Source organism: Euprymna scolopes, chromosome 29 (assembly GCF_053919585.1).
Source record: "Euprymna scolopes isolate OS-2025 chromosome 29, ASM5391958v1, whole genome shotgun sequence".
Classification (NCBI taxonomy): Eukaryota; Metazoa; Mollusca; class Cephalopoda; order Sepiida; family Sepiolidae; genus Euprymna; species Euprymna scolopes.
Genome location: NC_136510.1, coordinates 77,889,614 through 77,908,947, shown reverse-complemented (window position 1 = coordinate 77,908,947; position 19,334 = coordinate 77,889,614). Strand labels below are relative to the sequence as shown.

Below are 19,334 nucleotides of genomic sequence, written 5' to 3'. Positions count from 1 at the left end.
GGGAGTGTTCTTAGATATGGTTTTGTATTGGAATGCCTCCAATAAGTATAAAAAATCGATAATCGAAATGAACTGATCAACGAAGAAACCCTCTGATTTTAACCAAAACATCACAAGTACATTTGAGATGTTTTATCACCACACAAGCAAAAAGGCCCAGCATATAAAATTAACAGTATGTTCTTTGATAAGACAGGACCACGTTTGAACTGAATGTTTCTGTATGGAACACAATTGAACCATGATACTTGACTTTTGCATTTTAAACTTTAGTTTCAGCCATTACATGGAAAATATAATTTTATAAAATCAACAGTAGGTTCTCTACAGTGCAAGATAGACTACAATGTATTATGGACCAAGTCACTGCAGGGAGGCATGTGAAGCTTCCTCTCAGTGCACTATTGTAGGTTCCCAACTAGAAAAGGCAATCAATCGATTTGATTAAAACTAAACATTAAACAATTTCACTGATTTCAATCACAATGAAAGTATTGGTAGTGTAGATTAATTATTGATTCTCATTTAATTCCAGGCCACGTCAGGTGTCCCTGCTAGTTTATTTTTAAAAATACTTAATCTGATCTACCAGTTTATAGTATCTAGAAATTATTAAATAGTCACCTTAAAAATCGGCTAAGGGGAATAAATATTCTTTTGTTTTGCATACGTCTTGCTTCGTTCTTATGAAATGAAAACCAAATTCACTTTTCACTGAAATACTGAGCAAAAAAAAAAAAAAATGCATGGTAATCAAACATAGAAATATTTACAAAAAAAAAAAAAAATAAATGTAATGGATCCGGGACAAAGCCAAGTCAGTATGGCTAGTACGTATAAATGTCTTAATTTCTGTATTTATTGTTCTTTTTTTTTAGGGACCAATAAAAAATAACCCAAAAGCTGTTTCCACTCATGAAACAATCGACTTATCATGTGGAATGGTAAGTATTTTGTTTTTCAGTTGATGAAATATTAGCTTTATTATTCATCAACAAATTTATTCAACAACTTACAGAGCAAAATGGTAATGTAGAAGCCACTGGATGCATAATGATCAAAATACAGGGTGGAACAATAAAATGTCGCACGAACGAAAACAACACTACAGCTTTATTTTAAAACTTTTACTGAAAAATCAATTCAAGTAAATTGATTATGTGGTAGAGCTGACATGTAATTGCTTTCAACCTCAATCACTGCCTTAATATGGGGTCAGAACTTGGAGTATGCCTTTTCCTCAAGCGCTGACAGGAGCTTGGTGAATACCCAGCGGATGGCAGCAATCAGACTGGCTTTTGTGTTGTGGGAGGTCATGTTGGTGATGTTCTCAACATATGATCAAATGAAGTAGTCCAGCAGCAGGTTCAGGTCAGTAGAGGAGAGAAAGCCAGTGAGAGAAGGATACAAAGTTGTAGGACTCCTTCTGAAGCCAAGCCTGGATTTCTTTGGACTTGTGAGCCAACACGAAGTCCTGCTGCCAAACCCAGAGTCTGCCAGCGGCCACCTGATTGCATCAGAGGATCACCACACTCTTCAGCACATCCAGGTACACTTTGGTGTTGACTTTCAAGCCAACTTCAAAGATGTGAGGTGGCCGTCACTTGAAACCACACACCATAACCGTGACCGGAAACTTTGTTATTATCACCCTATTCGTGGCAATCCAGCAATGCATTTTGAGGGTGCTGGCAATGGTCCTGTTGTCATAACTTGGATCAGTAGAGAGCATGAGTTGTACAGCGGTGCATCTCTGATCTCGCTCGTTAAACATTGTATCACTTTTAGACATGATAGAAGGCTCCTATCGCTCTTGGGATTTATACACAACTGGTCAACTAGTAGATGGTCTGCAACAAAAAAAGAAAAACGGTTTTTATCAGACGGAGATGGAATCAAGTAGTCTTTTCTAGGGCGACAATTTTATCATTCCACCCTGTATGTGATGCAGAACATATCAAACTGTCATAATGAGCTGCTTTTTCTCAAGGGCAATAACTCTGTTACCTCATACCTTTAACAGATTTATTTGTGCTTCTTCGTTATTAGAGCAAAATGCAAAAAATCGAAATATTGAATTTCAACTAAAACCAATAGTATCTACTTAATTGTCATGTCACAGTAATGAACATATCCAAAAATTACAAAAAAACATGAAGTAGAAAATTAATTATTAACTAAAACTGTTTTCAAAGATAATTAGGAAAAACTGAGTTTTACTAAATCGACCTAAGATTTTGAAAGTTTTCAGAAAATAATTACCTCCTTTATTACGATTCAAACACTCCTGTTTATTTATTTTTTTTTTAGCAAAACTCAATTTTCGAGAATTTTCTCGTCTCATTTCTCTCATTTGTAATTCACATTGATGTTGTGCGTCAATCTGAACCTACGGGGAAATATAAATTTTGATTTGTATCTGTGATTAACGGCCATGACTTATGCTACATCAATTTATTTTAATACTAGCAGAACCTATGTCCTGCCGTTGCTCAGGTGGAATATAAAAGGATGATTTAACTATAAAAAAAGAAAAAACCCAAACAAGGCATATTCCCACTTGAACTTGAGGGGGGAGACTATTTGGAATCATGTCTAACAGGGGACTGTGGGAAGTTGAGCTGTGAGATGTTTGTTCATATTACATTTAAACTTCTGTAGTTCTGCACAGTCAGGGAAGCAAGGAACAGGGAGGGAATACCAAAATCTGAGGGAAGAAACTATAAAAGGAGAAGATTTTATAGCATCTGCAGACGTCAATGGTGAAAGGGTGAGATTTTGCTACTTTTTGGATTCGTCAGGAGTGTATACCTTGAGACGGCTTAAGTATTATGAGCTTATCCAAGTACATTCCATTAAAATACTTGTAAAACAAGCACAGAGATGTAACATTGCAATGATGGGACAGAGGTTGGATCTTGGCCGATAGTGTGGGACCTATTAGATTTGAGACTCTTTTTTGTACCTTGTCTAAGAGTGAGAGACTAGTGGCAGATGCACCAACCCAGTTTTTGCAACAATACTCCATGCATCGGTGAATGGTGGCCTTGTAAAGATATAGGATGCTCTCTTGTGTGAGTAATTTTCTAGCACAATAGAGGGAGCCCACCTTATTTGCAGTAGCCTTAACAATATCCTTAATGTATTTGTTCTGATTCATGTTGCCTGTAAATGTTAGACCGAGGAATTTGAAAGCTGGGTTCTCAGGTAGTGTCATTTGTTATGGTAATCGATAGTTGAGGAGGTTCTTTCTAGTTGTTAAAGGATTTGACTGATAATTTCTTTTCATTTTTTTTTTCTTTCTTGCAAAACAGATTCTAACCAGCATTGGATATAAAGGTGTTAAAATTGATCCAGACTTGCCGTTTGACCACAATAAAGGAGTTGTAGCAAATGAAAATGGCCGAGTAATAGGAGTTCCTGGTAATAATTGAGTTTTTCTTTCTTTTCTTTTGTTTTTCTTTTTGTTTTATGAATATACGTGTTTATTTAGATTCCTCTGCTCATATAACAAGAGTTGGTGTTATGAAATGCGGGGCTTTATGGAGAAGGTACTGGTACAGTTTTTGATGGAGTAAAGCATAAACAATTGGAAAAAGCCGAATCAAACTGGCATCAAAAGCCGAATCAAACCGGCATCAAAATAAAAAACAGAAAAAACTAATGAAAGAAAATCGGCGTTTTTGCAATTGTCATCATTGGTTAGAGGGAGATAATTATATTTTGCAAAAAGATTTATTCAGTTTTTCATACGAGAATTTGGGACACAAAATATTTAACCTTACAAAAGATATTGTAATTTTTATTAAACAAAACATTCAGCTGATTTATTTAATGTATTGAATGTTCCTTTTTGCCTTCACTTCAATTAATTTTTTTTTAATTAATATTATAAGCTTTGTTACATTTAAAAAAAACAAATCATCGCACTTGTTTAATAAATATTACAGTTCCTCTGCAAATATCGTTGCATTTTCAAATAGTCACATCCTCTTTTTTTTTTTTACAATTCCTCAAAGTTGCATTTTCTTATGAAAAATGAGGATCAATTGATGCCTCCGTTCAGTCTCAAGAGACAAAGGATACCCCCTGTAAAGGTAGCTGCACATGTAATTGTGAGGCCAGGATTGCACAATCTCCAACCACACCTCTCCTGAATCGGCACTGTTTGTGTCCAGTGGCAAGGAGAAAACTAGGACGATTGAAAACAATGCCGGGATAAGCGGAGCGCACATACACACATAACCTGGAATTCCCAAATGGTCACCCATTTTATTACTGACCAGGCTCAATGTTGCTTAACTTCAATGATCTAACAGAAACTAGTATGTTAACATGATTATGCCATATATTAATAAAAACAGTCATTGAAAAATAACAATTCCTCTGCATTGCCTATAGAAAACAAGAAATGAAAAAAACATTTTTAAATGAAACTGTGGCACTAAACATAAGTGGGTTTAACCATCTTCCTCCAAAGTAGGAAATTCATGAAAGTATGAAATTCACAAACAGTCCCCAGTCGCATGTATATCCCCATTAGGAGAGATGGCAATGTTAAGTTTTTGCAACTCTTGCGAGGAGGTGGCGACATCCTGCCACATACAGTGGTTCATATTCCCAAATTGGTCACCCATCTTGTACTGATCAGGCTCAGCGTTGCTTATTTTTTTTTTATTTATTTTTTTTTTTTTTTTACATAGGAATCACCACTTATCAAGGCCCAGAGGCCACTCGAGGATTAGGGGTCAACGAGTGTACAGTAGTCTATGGGAAAATATAGTGATCGTTAGAAGTGTAAATTTGTTAAATTGGATTACTTAAGGGGAACGATTCATCAAGAACTTGTTTACATTGGACTTGAGGATGGCCATATTGTAGTCAGCTGGAAAGCGGGCAAACTTCAGTGATGAAATTAAAACTTTGGTGATCTAATGCTGTGTCAGGTGTGTCAATGTGATTATGCCGGATATAGAAGAGATCATTCCCCACTAGATTGTGAAGTTAATTTTGTATTCTTTCAAGGTAAGAAAGAATGCTCTGAGTAGCACCTCTCCAGATGTAACAGCAGTAATTCATCAATTAAATGTATGTTTATTTAGTTTGGATGATTTTGTTTTTAATGATAGTTTATTGTTTTGTTAAAGGTTTGTATTGCACTGGTTGGGTGAGCCGTGGACCATTGGGTGTCATCCTGAACACGATGACAGACGGCATCGATACAGGAAAGCTAATTCTGAAAGACTTGAAGGATAATCGCCTGGAAGTGAATAAACCTGGCAAGGACGTCATAATCAAAAAACTTAAAGAAGCTGGTGAGTTTACATCTTCATCTTTTTTTTTTTTTACTATTTTTCATCCCAAATAAGACATATTGCCACTTGGATGTAAAGTGGCTATGGGATCATTTCTAACAGAAGATTGTGGGGAGTTGAGTAGCAAGGTGTCTGTCCATATTACAGCCAGAGAAACAGTAAAACGGGACAGAATTCCAAAGCCTATCAGTCCGAAGAAAGAAACTATTAAAGTAGTCGGCTTTCCATCATCTGGAGATCTCAACAGTAAATTATGCGGTTTTGTTGCTTGTTGGGTTAGTCGGTAGTATGTATATTGAGAAGGCACAAGTGCTACGAGTTCATCAGAACACGTTCCATTAAAGTACATGCAAAACAGGCACAGAGATGCAAGATTGCGGCGATGGGACAGAGGTTGGAGCTTGAGCGACAGTGTGGGACCTATTAGATTCGAAACTCTTTTTTAGACCCTGTCTAAGAGTTAGAAACTAGTGTCAGATGCACCAGCCCAGATGTGGCAACAATACTCCATGTCCAGCATGGGCGAATAGTGGCATCGTAAAGATATAGGATGCTCTTTGGTGTCAGTAATTTTCTAGCATGATAGAGGGAGCCTACCTTCTTTGCAGCAGCCTTGGTAATGCCCTCAATATATTTGTTTCAATTTATATTGCCTGTGAATGTTAGATCAAGGAGTTTGAAAGATTTTTATTTGTAATTAAACTTCTACATTTTTTTCTGATTTTTAGTGAGGATAATTATTTCTGTATGTGATACATATGTGGAAGAATTTTTATTTGGAATGTGATTTCCACTTTTGACTAATCTCATTTATAAAAGGCACCATGTCTGTCTACATTTTTTCAAACTGTATCTCCTCCGAGACAGAAACTCGCAGAGCAGAACAAGGTGGCTGAAATGATTGCATTTCTTTGAACTGTTGTTTATGGGTTTTTACCCAGTTCAAATAGTTGTTAAGGGATCAAGATTGAAAGAAATGAAAACTTGGCAAGCATAAGTCGATGTAAACTGATCTTCTTCTTTTGACAACTGACAATGGCTGATTCAGTAACGTCTTAGGCTGGAGTGCTATAAATTTTAGTTTCGGTTTCGATTCTAGCTGGTAACACCCAAGTCATACTTTTTTATTTTTTAAATCACGACTATATATTGGGTACATGGGTACAATATGGAATAATCAATATAGAATTGATTCTATAATAATAAATACAAAATCTGCATAAATTAAAATATCATATTTAAGAGTATTTTATGATCGGGCAATGCAGGGCGCCCTTTGCTAGTACTATATAAGCACTGATATATGTTTTACAACTTGTTCCAACTGTCTTTATTTTTTTCACCACGTGTTGTACCTTTGATACAATAAACCGTAAAGACATTTTTGCCATGAGTGAGAAAACTAAAAATATTTGGTGTAAGTCTATAACGTGCCTCTCCTTAAAAAAAAAAAAAAAAATAGAAAAAATCTTTATGGTGTATGTATTCACGAGAAAAAAGAAATCATACACCAAAAATCACATTAATTGATCTAGGAGTTTTATTTTTTGAAAATAAAATTTCATAGCTAAACGACAATCGATGATCTTTTAGTGTTATCTGGCAAATAGTTTGGACAACAAGGGAGATAATTCCAAAAAATTAAAATTTGAGAGATTTTAGAAAGCTTTGGGAGATGGGAAGCATTGAAAAACTTAACTTCTGTCATTGGTTAATTTCCCCTTAGCTCTTCAGAAATAGAGTTTAATGTATAGGAATTCTCATTAATCACTTAAAAATAATTTTCTTTATAAAATAGAATTACTTCATTAATTTACGTGATTTTTAGTGTATGATAATTTTCTTTCTATCATGGATATCTACATCATTAGTATGTTTTTTATTTTATGATTTTATTGTGTTGGAGGAACTTATGCACTAGCACTAAATATTCCCATCACATGTGCTACTATTTATAAATTGGATATGAAATATTACTGTTTCTAACCAACACTTTCAGTCTAATTTTTTTGGGGGGTGGAGGGATGAAGAAGTTAATAGCTCTGTTGCTGTATTCACACTAAATTTAATGCTTATATAGCATCTATTGTTTATATTTGATTTAGATTTTTTTTTTTCTTTTTTTTTTTGTTAGGTGTTCAGACTGTGTCGTTTGACGATTGGAAGAAAATAGACTCTGCCGAAATTCTGAAAGGAGAATCAGCAGGAAAGCCGCGAGAAAAAATGGTTGATATTTCAGAGATGTTGAACCTTGTTACCAAAGAAACTTCTTGATAATCAGTCCAGCTATTATTGAATAGAGAATTAGATTAAATAAAAGACGACTTATACGGGTTATCTCCCTTTTCCATGTTGCTTGTATGTTTTTTTTTCTAAGAGTTATCTTTCTTTTTTTTTTCTGTGTTGACTGCAATTTTTTATAGGAAATTACCTGTTTTATTTGTGTTGATTGTAGACATTTTTTTCTAGGAATAACTCCTATTCTCGAGTGATTGTAGATATTTATTTTGTTTCACTGTTATTTATTGACTATTTTTTTATTTACAATCATTTTCAATTTGTATCTTGATATTAAATAACTACAGGCACAGTGATATGTAGCAAGAATTTTGTTTTCAATGAATTATTCAAAATCAGTAATTTACATTAGGTAACGATTTGGGCATATAATAAAATTAAAATAAATGTTGATATGTTGTAAAAACAGACAAGATCAGACTTATTGCGTTTAGGTATTAAATAATTTAGAAGAAGAAGAAGAAGAATTGTTGATATACCATAAAATAGACAAACATGTTTTTCCAGCATTAAATACCAGGAAAACAAAGGATTTATATGCCATTAAACATAATGGATAAAATAGCAATTTTTCTATCTTAATAAAGTTATACTACTGATCACTGTATTTGAATGTCAGACCAAAGTAACTTTGGATTTTTATCCAACACTTTACATCCTCAGGCCTTGAAATTACTTTACTAAATGGAAGGGAATATACCTATTTAAGATTCTATACAGCATCACACTTCCAGTAAGGGGAGTTAATTGCATAATATTTGCTTTTCATATTTCCATACAGAGTGCTTTACTGTTAAAGGAAACAAATGTTATTTATCCGCATGCACACACACAAACACACATATATATACTGTGTCAGGGTATGCTGAAAAGAAATCTGTAAAGTGCTTGATTGTAAGAATGTGAGAGTTAAAATATAAATTACTTATTTAAAAACTATGCAGTACAGTTTCTAGAGATGGACTATGCTTGCAATGACACAGGTAGGTCTTAACTGTTTAGAAAAGGCCTTTAGAATCCATTTTAATTCATCAGTGTTCCATAGAACAAAGATACTGATAATATTATAAGAGTTCTAAGGGCTTTCTCTAAACAGTAAGGACCTACCCATGTCACTGAAACCATGGTTCATCTTTGGAAACTGTAATATATAGGTTTTACTTACAACTCATCTCAATGCTCCCAATATGAAAGCAAGTTTAATTTCCTTATTAAACAATCGCCACAGGCCCCGAAGGGCGATCAAAGTTGGTTGTTTAGTTTTATAAATCTAAGTGTTCATTCTTGTCTGGTCTTCTATCATCAGTTCCATACCGAATTGTATTATGTATGATTTTTTTTTTATTATTGGAATACTTTGAGATGAATAATTTGTTTATTTATTTGCAAGCGGTTATTCTCGTCTTCATAATTGTTGTTGTTGTTTCACTACATGGCACAGTGGATAGAGGCGTTGAATCTCTACAATTCCAGAAGATAACAGTTTCAATCCTACCCGAAGCCAGCCAGAGGATTAGTTGGTCAAAACATGGTGAGACAACAACTATGGAAGGCAGTAATTACTGAGGATATACAGTTAAGAGATTCAGCATTCCTATCCCATCATGGTTAACCACTTGATTAAGGCCAGAAGAATAGTTGGATGAAACATTGTGAAACAATAACTATGAAGATGAGGATAACAGTCCACAAATAAATAAAATAAATAAAATAAATAAGCTTAGGGTAAGTTAATGACATACTACACTGGAGACCAACGTGAATTGACTTACCTTTGCAAACCCCTTTCTATTGTCACTATTTGTTGAAATACCTTGAGCCTTCTCTCGGCCTGTCGAGCCATCAGGGGATCCAATAAAATTTTCTGATAGTTGCATATTGGTTTCTGGAAGAGTCATTTTATTAATTATTATTAGCCTCCTCATTTTTTATAAATATAATTTAATGTTTGTTATTACATTCTTGAAATGCTATTGGTGTTGGCCATTTTGATTAGTAGTTTTTTTTTTGTTTATTATACAAAAATGTTTGATTTGATTATCTGTAATAAAAATATTTAAAAATTAAAAAAATAGTGTTAATCTTTATAAAAATCTAAAATATGATTTAAACTTTAATTGTTCCTATTTACTTGTCTCCCCACGAGGGCAGAGTTGGACACAAGGTCTGTTTTTTCACAAAGGGGCACTCTGGATGGGAACAAAAATAAAAATTGTCTCAGTCATGAAGGATTTCTCCTCCACTGACTGAGGACAGAAAATGTGAAGTGTAGCATCAAAACAGACAGTGATCTTGACCTGAAGGCCAAGTTGAAATGAAACTAATTTGTAAAAGACAATCATGTTGAAAGGGAGATAATTCGGTCTTTTCTTTTACTTCACACGAGATTAAAAATGACACAAGCGAAAATTATTTTATTTTTTTGAAGTAGAATAAACAATCATTTTGCTTTTCTATTTCTCTTTTTGTTGCTTTTTTTTTTTTTTTTTGAAAGATTTTTGCATTTCTTGTCCAAACAATTGTTAGGTCGGTGCAAATTTTTTTCCGATTTAAAAGTTCATCTAGAAAATGAAAAGTTGTTTTTGAAAATCTCTATTCTTAACAATAATGACCTTTGCTCTCTATAACTTGATTCCATCTGTCAACGTTTATAAATTCTTCACTTGTAAAATTGTTTAGGTTTTGATGCGAAATATGAATTTAACTCATGGTTAATCTCTTCTCGCAATGTTAAGCAAAGGCCATATAATTGGTTTTGTAATTCTCAAGATAAGTGATAATCTAAGGGAGCTAGGTCAGGAGAATATGCAGGATGAGGCAAGATTTCCCAATCAAATTCTCCAAGGAGATCTTTGGTCAATAGTGCTGTGTGGGAGCGAGCATTATCAAGATGGAAAACGACTCTGTTTTTGTTGATTAAAGAAGGTTATTTTCGAATAACCGTAGGTGAGAATATTGCAGAAAAATATGAATGAGACTTTAATTATATGAAAATAAAATTAGACTACTCTCTTTCTGTTGATTAAACAAAAGATTATTTTTGGATTAACATGGGTAATCTGTAATAAAAAAAATATTGATAAATTAATCATGTTGGTATGTTTAAGTAATAACAATTTGCATAAAATAAATTATAATGGTTTACAATGCACATTCTATTAGGTTGGTGCAAAAATAATGTTGTTTGACGTGTGTGTGTGTATATATATATATATATATATATATATATATATATATATATATGATTTAAAAAAACGACATTATTTTTGCACAAAAATAATGTTGTTTGACGTGTGTGTATGTATATATATATATATATGATTTAAAAAAAACGACATTATTTTTGCACCAACCTAATATAAACCGGCAAAAATTTTTCCACTGAGCTGATAACAAAAAATTAAATCCCGGCATATATTTTACATTACGCAATTGTCGACACTAGTAGCAGTGTCAATCACCTGGTTTCTTTCACTGCTGTAGCAATGTGTTTTTTGAGAAATTAGAATGATACTTGTTTCCTAAATACAACAACAGTTCTGCAAATCAAAAGAAACTCATATTCTAACCAAATACAAACAATCCATCAGCCAAAGCCCCATCTGTCTCCACAGGAATCCACTTTAACTCCTCTGCTATATAGTATTTGGTATCATTTGGGGTAGACCACACGTCCTACTTGAAAGTGATAAGTTGTTTTATCACTGGACATAAAAACTGCCTAAGCAGTTCAAATGGAAATTAATTTTTCTAAATTTTTTCAAGTGATTTGATTTCTTAGCATGAAATCCCATTTAAACAAGTAATAACTTTTCCAAGTGGAAAGATCAAATTTTGGGTGGTCAAATCCCGACTCAGTTGTTCTTTTTTTTTTTTTGATCACTGACTTGTCACCTGTAGTATGCATTTATAAACATGCAACATTGCCCATGTCTACAGCATTAAAACTTGGGATATATGATTTCACAGTCTGTGGTTGTATTGTGATATACTTTTGATGCTCCCCATTCCTCAAAAAAGTGTTAGGAAGTGAAAAAGATTTAAAAAAAAAGAAAGAAAAGAAGTTTATCAGCAGAACAAACTTATAGGAAATAAGTATAGTAGAAAGACAATGGAAAGGAAGTTGTTCACCAAGAGGTGCAAAAAGCAGCTGAAATAGAATTGTTAATCAAGGTGTGGCAGTTACTAGGACAAAGGACCGTATATAGAGGTGAATATATTTAAAGATAGTTTACAGACAGTTTTAAGGATGGCAGTCAATTTTGTGACAGTTTATAACAGTTAGGGACAGTTTGCAGACAGTAAATTTACAACAGTTGGGGATAGTTTCCAGTTTGAGATAGTTAAAGGCAGATTGTGGCTCGGAGCCATTTTTACAGCTAGCCACTTCAATATCACCTATTTATTATTAGTGGTAATAATATTTTTTCTAAGCTGATGATTATTATGACTAGTAGTAGTAGTAGTAGTAGAAGTAATTTCTAAAATAATTTCTTTTCAGGGCATTCACATGTAATCAACTAAGAAAATAAGTAGTAACTATTTTAGATGGAGAAAGGTTCTCATCTTCAATAATCAGAAGACTTTATTTTTATCTTGTTATTAAATCACATTTTGGCATGTTCTTAAATATCTTAATATTTTAAATATCACACAGTCAAGCAATTTCCTTCCATCTGTTACACACCTGGTCGAAATAAAATTTTCATTTTTAAATTCACACAAATTGAATGAATGTACTGTTACTTTTCTCATATCACTTGCCCCTCTCTAGACATGGCCAACAGTAATAAAATCATTTCCTCACAATTACGTTTTATAGTGCTTGACATTCTAAATTAGTTCCCATTAAGGAAATGCATTTACATTGTACATTAAAATACAAAGACTTAATCAAAACACACACAGCCCCTCCCCCCCCTTTTTTTTTTTTTTAAATTTGTTGATTGTTGTTTTACATAGACATTTAAACTCTGGACAAACAAACAACACCAAACAATTAAATAGTTCATGGTTGGAGCATAAAATTTCTTGAATTAATCCGCTTTGCCAGGCAATGCCGGGACACAAGTCAAGCAAGTAGACATGTAAATGAATATCAAATACATTTATAAATTTAATCAGAAAAAAAAAAAAAAAGAGCTAAAAGCTTGCTTTGTTTTCTTTAATTAAAATTTAAGCATGTTTAACTTAGTTAACAACAATAACAACAAAACAAAACAAATATACAGAAATAAATGTTACCAAAGGCAAGATAATTTACTCTTCTTTTCATTTGGAGCGTCTTTTTGGTTTAATTTACTTTAAAGTGTTTTTTAGTTTAATACGCAACTTTTTTTAAGTTAAAATGAAAAAAAAAAAACATGGTTGACATTGAACAATCACATGGAATCTTGATAATCACTCAAAAATCAAATAAAATCCCAGCCAATAACTGTCATTAATCACATGAAAATGTAATATTCAACTGAACTGTATATTTTTATAATGAATATTTTTGTGTAACTTTTGATTTTTGAGCTTTTTGAGACTCCACATAATCGTTTAATGTCAACCACATATTTTTCTCATTCTATGAGTTGACACTGTATCAAATTAAAAATAACGTTTTAAAATAAGTTAAAACACAAAAAACGTTTCCAGGTAGGTAGAAGAGTAAATCATCCTACCTTTGATAACCTTTGTTTTTGTTTTTTTACCTCTTCTTTTGTTAACTACTGCTTAATATACCCTAGATTGTTTTAAAAGTTTTTTTTACTGTAATTTTGGTTAATGAGTGAAAATAATCTATATATTAATAGTGCGTGTTATTTTATGTGCCATGCTTACATCCTGGTTATTTAATTGTTATGTACTTCCATTTCTTGTCATAAATAATTTTACCAAGAATTCTTCCTAAGTTTTAGTTTCAGTTTCGATTATAGCTAATTGCGCTTCAATCATATATTTTTTTTATAAATAATTTTATCAAGAATTCTTCATAAGTTTTGGTTTCAATTATAGCTGAAGGAACTCAAGTTATATATATATGTATATTTTTTTTTGTAAGCTTTTATTTCGGTTTTGATTCAAGCTAATGTCATATGGATATATTTTTTTATTTTTGAAATCGCAACTTTATAATATATTAAAATCGATTGAACATTAACTCTAGAATAATATATATGAAATCTGCAAGAATTAAAATATCATATTTAAGCTTACTTTACGACCGGGCTTTGCCGGGTGTTCGTGCTGGCTTAGATAAATACTTTTGCAGTTTTAGCTACATTGGCCTTTTGGCCAAGATCAAAAGTTTAGAGTCCACAGAGTGAATGAAGTATAGTGGTAAATGTTGCCAGTCAAGAGTAAAGTCGCCAAAGACTCCATTTTCACGTTAGTAACAAAGACCTTGCAACACTCTCCCTCCCAAATCTTATAGGGCCTTGTGCCTAAATTTGTTTTCTAAATTTGAATTTTACTTTTAATTTATTTTAATTTTACATTGAATTATTTTGATTGTAATTTTCATTTTAACGAAATAAATTATATATCAAGATCAAAGTGTAGTATCTGTTCTTCAGATGTGGCACTTCCATTTCTCGTTCTCTTTCAGTGGAGGAGAAATCCTTCACGACTGAGACAATTTTTATTTTTGTACCTTTTCTCCACGTTAAAAAACGACCCTGGTGTCTAACTCTGTCCCGTGGGGAGGCATTGTAAATAGGTACAATAATATCAGAGCGTCTCCATTTACACTGAACATCTACAGAATGCCAACATCAATATATTACATATGAATTAGTCCCCTGTGGAATTTGCACACGTCCTGCTAGTCCAGAATATTTCTTTTTGGTTTACCACCAGTGTGAAAGCACTGAAATCAGATTTGATCACCATTGACATGTAGACATCTTCAACATCACCTTTACTTTTCGCTCACAGCATGTTACTCTATTGTTTTCAGGTTAAAAGAGAAAATAGTAATTCGTTTGTACTAGCAGACTATTATGCTACAATTCATAAACCACTAGATAGTGTGACGTGACAGACCCAAAGGGTGGTTGAGCTCCCCAATGGAGGAAGTAAAAACTTAAAATTCATTATAAAAACGGGCATCTGTAACTCTTTATTAAATATAGTGTGCCTGGGCGACAGCAAAAATCCCCGCTGAGAGAAAATAGCAAAATAATAAATGATTGTGTTTTAATCATTTTTGGTTATCTGTCAACAGCAATGTCACTTTAAAGGTTGAGCGAAAACATATGTGGTGAACCAGTGCAAAATAATGCAAATTCGTATATTGGAGAATGAATGTTTACACCTCGGGGACAGTCATCTGACCTAGGGATCACGAGTGTGACCCCCAAGTGCCTGGTAAAGAGCTCACAACCTTTCTAGGTGCGATTACATGGGAATTTGAAAAGGAATCCAATCTAGATAAGGCGGAAGTGACGCTGTTGATGTTAATTGGTTGGGGGGAACACCCCACGTTACCCCACCCCACACTACATAATCATGTGCAGAGCCGGAAAAAGTCGGTCTGAGTTGAGTTTTGGAGTCTGAGAGTTAATCCGAGAGTCGATTTCACCATAGAAGTTGAGAGTGATCGCTTACCCCTTCTCTCCACGATGCCCTGTATTACTAAGCTGCACTACCAAGAAAGAAAGAAAGGGAAAGGCCTAAAGACCAATTGTCGACTATATGAACTCTATAATTGTGAATTGTACACACACATATATATATATATATATATATGTGTGTGTGTGTGTACAATTCACATATATATATATATATATATATATATATATATATGTATGTATATATATATCTTTTTGTTTGAAAATTAATCAGTAGACTAGAAGAGCTGAGTTTGTTTTCTTCTGTGCATTGAGTGTTTTCCTACCGGACGGTGAATTGTAAATTACTATTTCTTTTTCCTTAGCGGGTAACCGATCAGCGAAACAACGGCATATCGACCCTGACACAAAAGAACTTTACAAGTACCGGCCACGAATGAAAAACTGACCAGCGCAACCAATGGGTCCTACTGCGCATTGGAAAGTGTCACATCCGATCATTGTCGATCAGAATAGTGACTCGGACGAGGATAGGTTACAATAGCTCTCCATTTTTTTTGTTTTTGTTTTAAACAAAGAAAATTTAAAAAAACTAACAATCACTAAGCCTTTTTTCTTTATGATAAAGTTCATAAAAAAGACTAAAGATATTTTATAAAAAAAACAAAGTTCATATATTGTATGAGTCATTCCAAAAGTAAGGCCTCCTATTTTTTTTAACTAAAAATGTTGAAGAACTACAAAGATGGTTGTGATACCATTAAAACAAGTGACCTTTTGTGCTCCAGAATTTTTTTTCTACATAGTCACCATCATTCTCAATGCACTTTTGTCAGGAATTCAATGACACATCTCTGCTTCTGATGCACGTCCATGACAGGGGTTACTTTCTTAGAGTTTCACAACATCTGCAACAGAGAAATGAAACTTTCAGTTCATAAATGCATAAGTTCAGTCATTATAGCAATGCCATTTGTAATCCCTTCTGATTCATTTAAGCGGATTAAAAAATGGAGGCATTACTTTTCGAACGCCCCCTCATATATTAACTCTCTGATCAAATAGTGTAATGCATCTGATTTGCAAAATTTGGTACTTTTACAATTTACGGACTATGCTGAAATAACATTTAGAAACCCATCTTAATATCAAAACAGGGATCTTTGTTAACTATTCTGTACCTTCAGGTAACAATTTAATGAACAAAAGATAGATTATAAATTGAATTAAAATTGAAAAGCTTAGCACAGTTCGTAAAGCATCGATGTACCTAAAATTTCAAAACTAATGAATTTATTTAAAAAAGAAAAAACGTAATAGATTCAGAATTCTATTTAATAAAAAAATTATAATCTGAGAAAAATCAATTAACTGTTGTTTGACTTTATAAAATTATTCTTAATAATAAAATTAATTATGGGCTGATACATCTACCACTAGTCTCTCCCATTTGGATAGGGCCCCCCAAAAAGATTCTTCAATCTAATAGGTCCTCCTTTGTCAACTAAGCTCCAACCTCTGTCCCATCGCCAGTTGTATCCTTGCGCATGTTCCTATTTACTTACCTCCCCAAAGTCAGTTTTTAATGTGGGGAAAATCCAGCTCCCAAAAAGGGGCATTTTGAATAGAAACAAAAATTAAAATTGTCTCAGTCCAGAAAGATTTCTCCTCCATTGACCGAGGACAGAAAAAGCAAAGTGTAGTATCAGAACAGAACTAAACTACCTAGAAGTATTTTAATGGAATGTGCTCTGATGAAATCATTGCCCTTGTGCCCCCTCGATGTACATGTCCAACAAACTCGCTTAACAACAAAATCACACCCCTTCACTATTGAGGTCTCTAAATGCCAGAAAGATTTCTACTCTAATAGTTTCTCCCATCAAACAGTTAGACTTTGGAATTCTCTTCCTGTTACTTGCTTCTTTGACTGTTTTTTTTTTTTTTTACATGGAGTTCACCACTTATCAAGGCCCAATGGCCACTCAGGGATAAGGGTTATTGTGTGTACAGTAATCAAAGGGATAGTGTTGCAATAGTATTGGAGAATTGGTAAGGTGTCATTACTTGGGGGGGGGGCGGTTCATCAGGAATTTGTTTGTGTTGGACTTGAAGACATCCAGGTTGAAGTCGGGAGGGAAACAGGCAAGCGGAACAGAGTTCCATAGGCGTGCAGTTCTAAGAAAGAAGCTTTGTTCATGGTATCTATGTTTTGATTTAGGCACAGATAGGGAGTGGGGAAAATTATTGACTGTACTGATATGTAGAAGTTTAAATGTACTGTAAACCAACATCTTCATTATCTTTCCTAGACATAGTCCCAAATAGTAGCCCCTTATGTCCAAGTGGTAATATGCCTTGTTAGGGGTGAACGGGAGTGAAAAAAACAATCTGATCAGATATTGTATGTGTGTTATCACCATAATCAGTTCAATGTCTGTTTCATGCCGTCATGTCTTCAGCAGATACAAACATGTTTTGTAATCAAACTTATCTAAATTAAATAATCTAAAAATAGATTTGCTTAAAATAATGGCCTCTATGTATAACTAGTGAGGGGTGCCCGGCGTTGCCTGGGTGTTTGGAGGGGGGGGGGGGTAAAAAAAAAAAAAGTAAGTATGAGGATCGAACCCGAACCGTTGAGGCAAAGTTGTAAATTAAAGTGTGGAAAAAAAAAGAAAAGGAACGTGTGACGTTAACCATTGCCCCACTGCAAGATGCTAACAGAAACACGTTTGAATTTATTTAATTACTTGGATTTGGCAGGTGCCCGTTTTAATGAGTTAATGAGGTCAAGTTTGACTGTGGGATAGTATTTCATTTACTGCTGAACGCTTTTTTTTCCCCCCAAGATGTTATAGGAAAAAGACTAACCCACATGCGGCGAGCGACAAATGTTGAATATTTATCTTCCCGAAATCGAGCAAATTAAATAGACAGGCGAGCTTCGGTGTTAACTGTGAGATATTACGATTTATATGTGATATAAAAAGTTTTAAAAAGTTGTGAAGTGAGCGACCGCTTCTCCGAAAGAAGCCTTTTGTAGACATACAGAAAAAGCGAACACACATACATACATTTTCGCTTTTATATTTATAGATAGCCCCTCCCCCCAACAAAAAAATGAAATGGCAGCAAAACGTTTAAAAAAAAAAAGAAAATAAGGAAGCATTACTTTTCGAACTTTTTAGTCAGTTTTAATTTTTTGGGCTACCAAGTAAATTGCCCAAAAAATTGAAACTGACACTAAAAATTATGGAAAATTATCAATTATTTTCAATGTTATTAAATAGAATATTGTGCTTATCCTCGAATGTTGCCATTTTGAAGTGTTTGACATGTGTTGCCAGGGGATTGGGTAGCTATGATGCATAAGTGCCCAAATAATTCCAGAGCCAATATAATGTAGAAATTATTTAGTAATTTCACTGATCAACAACAAATTTGTTTGCATTTTTTCAGCTGATTTAGGACAAATCGCATATTGGCTTTGCTCAATCAGGCCAAGTTTTTGAGTTATGGCCCTATGTTGTTTTTGACGTTTTTCATCTACATGTACACGTGTGTGGAGCACTTTAGAAATTGGCATGTCGAATAATTGTTTTGATTGAAAATAATTATTTTAATGACAAGAAATATTCAGGTCCGATAATTCTGGGTGACTATGTCAAAAAGGGATCAGTTTGACGTCATAAAGCCTCAAAATCTTTCAAAAATTGGTGCTCAGCGAACAAGGACAGGTCTGTGCACGAAGAATTAGTGCTTTGCAAAGGAAGGAAAATCATCAACAACATTCTGGTGGACAAAGACAAAATACTCTTCCCAATGTTGCACATCAAGTTCGGCTTAAGCAATTCACCAAGACTCTGGACAAGGATGGTGATTGCTTCACTTACTTGTGCCAGGCTTTTCCAGGATTGACCATGGAGAAATTGAAAGCTGGCATCTTTGATGGTCCTTAAATCTAGCAGCTCAGAGATCCAGAGCTCAAAAAAAAAAAAAAGAAATTAAAAAAGAAAACTTAATGAATGAAATGCAACTGGAAGGCATTTGTTTTGCTAGTGAAGAACTTCCTTTGCAACAATAAAACCAGAAACTACGCAGAACTTGTCAACATGCTCACTGCTTTCAGAAACCTGGACTGCAACATGAGCGTCAAAGA

At 33.8% G+C, this 19,334-nt stretch overlaps 2 protein-coding genes across 18 annotated transcripts in view; one reads left to right on the top strand and one right to left on the bottom strand.

Annotated features, from left to right (window-relative positions):
- The window catches only part of LOC145252731 (NADPH:adrenodoxin oxidoreductase, mitochondrial-like), a 314,252-nt gene extending 306,587 nt beyond the window's left edge, over positions 1-7,665 (top strand). For all 10 annotated transcript variants that reach the window (XM_080112591.1, XM_080112589.1, XM_080112587.1 and 7 more), the window contains 4 exons: positions 879-944; positions 3,315-3,423; positions 5,148-5,315; positions 7,450-7,665. In XM_080112591.1, coding sequence (XP_079968717.1) covers positions 879-944; positions 3,315-3,423; positions 5,148-5,315; positions 7,450-7,589 — 483 coding nt within the window. In that variant the 3' untranslated portion in view covers positions 7,590-7,665. The remainder of the gene's footprint in view (positions 1-878; positions 945-3,314; positions 3,424-5,147; positions 5,316-7,449) is intronic.
- LOC145252734 (uncharacterized) overlaps positions 1-19,334 on the bottom strand; it is a 676,168-nt gene that overhangs the window by 253,633 nt on the left and 403,201 nt on the right. For 4 of the 8 annotated variants that reach the window (XR_013863659.1, XR_013863660.1, XR_013863658.1 and 1 more), the window contains one exon: positions 9,386-9,498. Coding sequence is in view for 2 of the 8 variants with exons in the window: in XM_080112601.1 (XP_079968727.1) it covers positions 9,386-9,490 (105 nt within the window). In the remaining 6 variants the exon portion in view is untranslated. Of the gene's footprint in view, positions 1-9,383; positions 19,332-19,334 lie in introns of those variants that run through there. The other 4 variants (XR_013863661.1, XR_013863657.1, XM_080112599.1 and 1 more) reach the window with 2 other exon arrangements.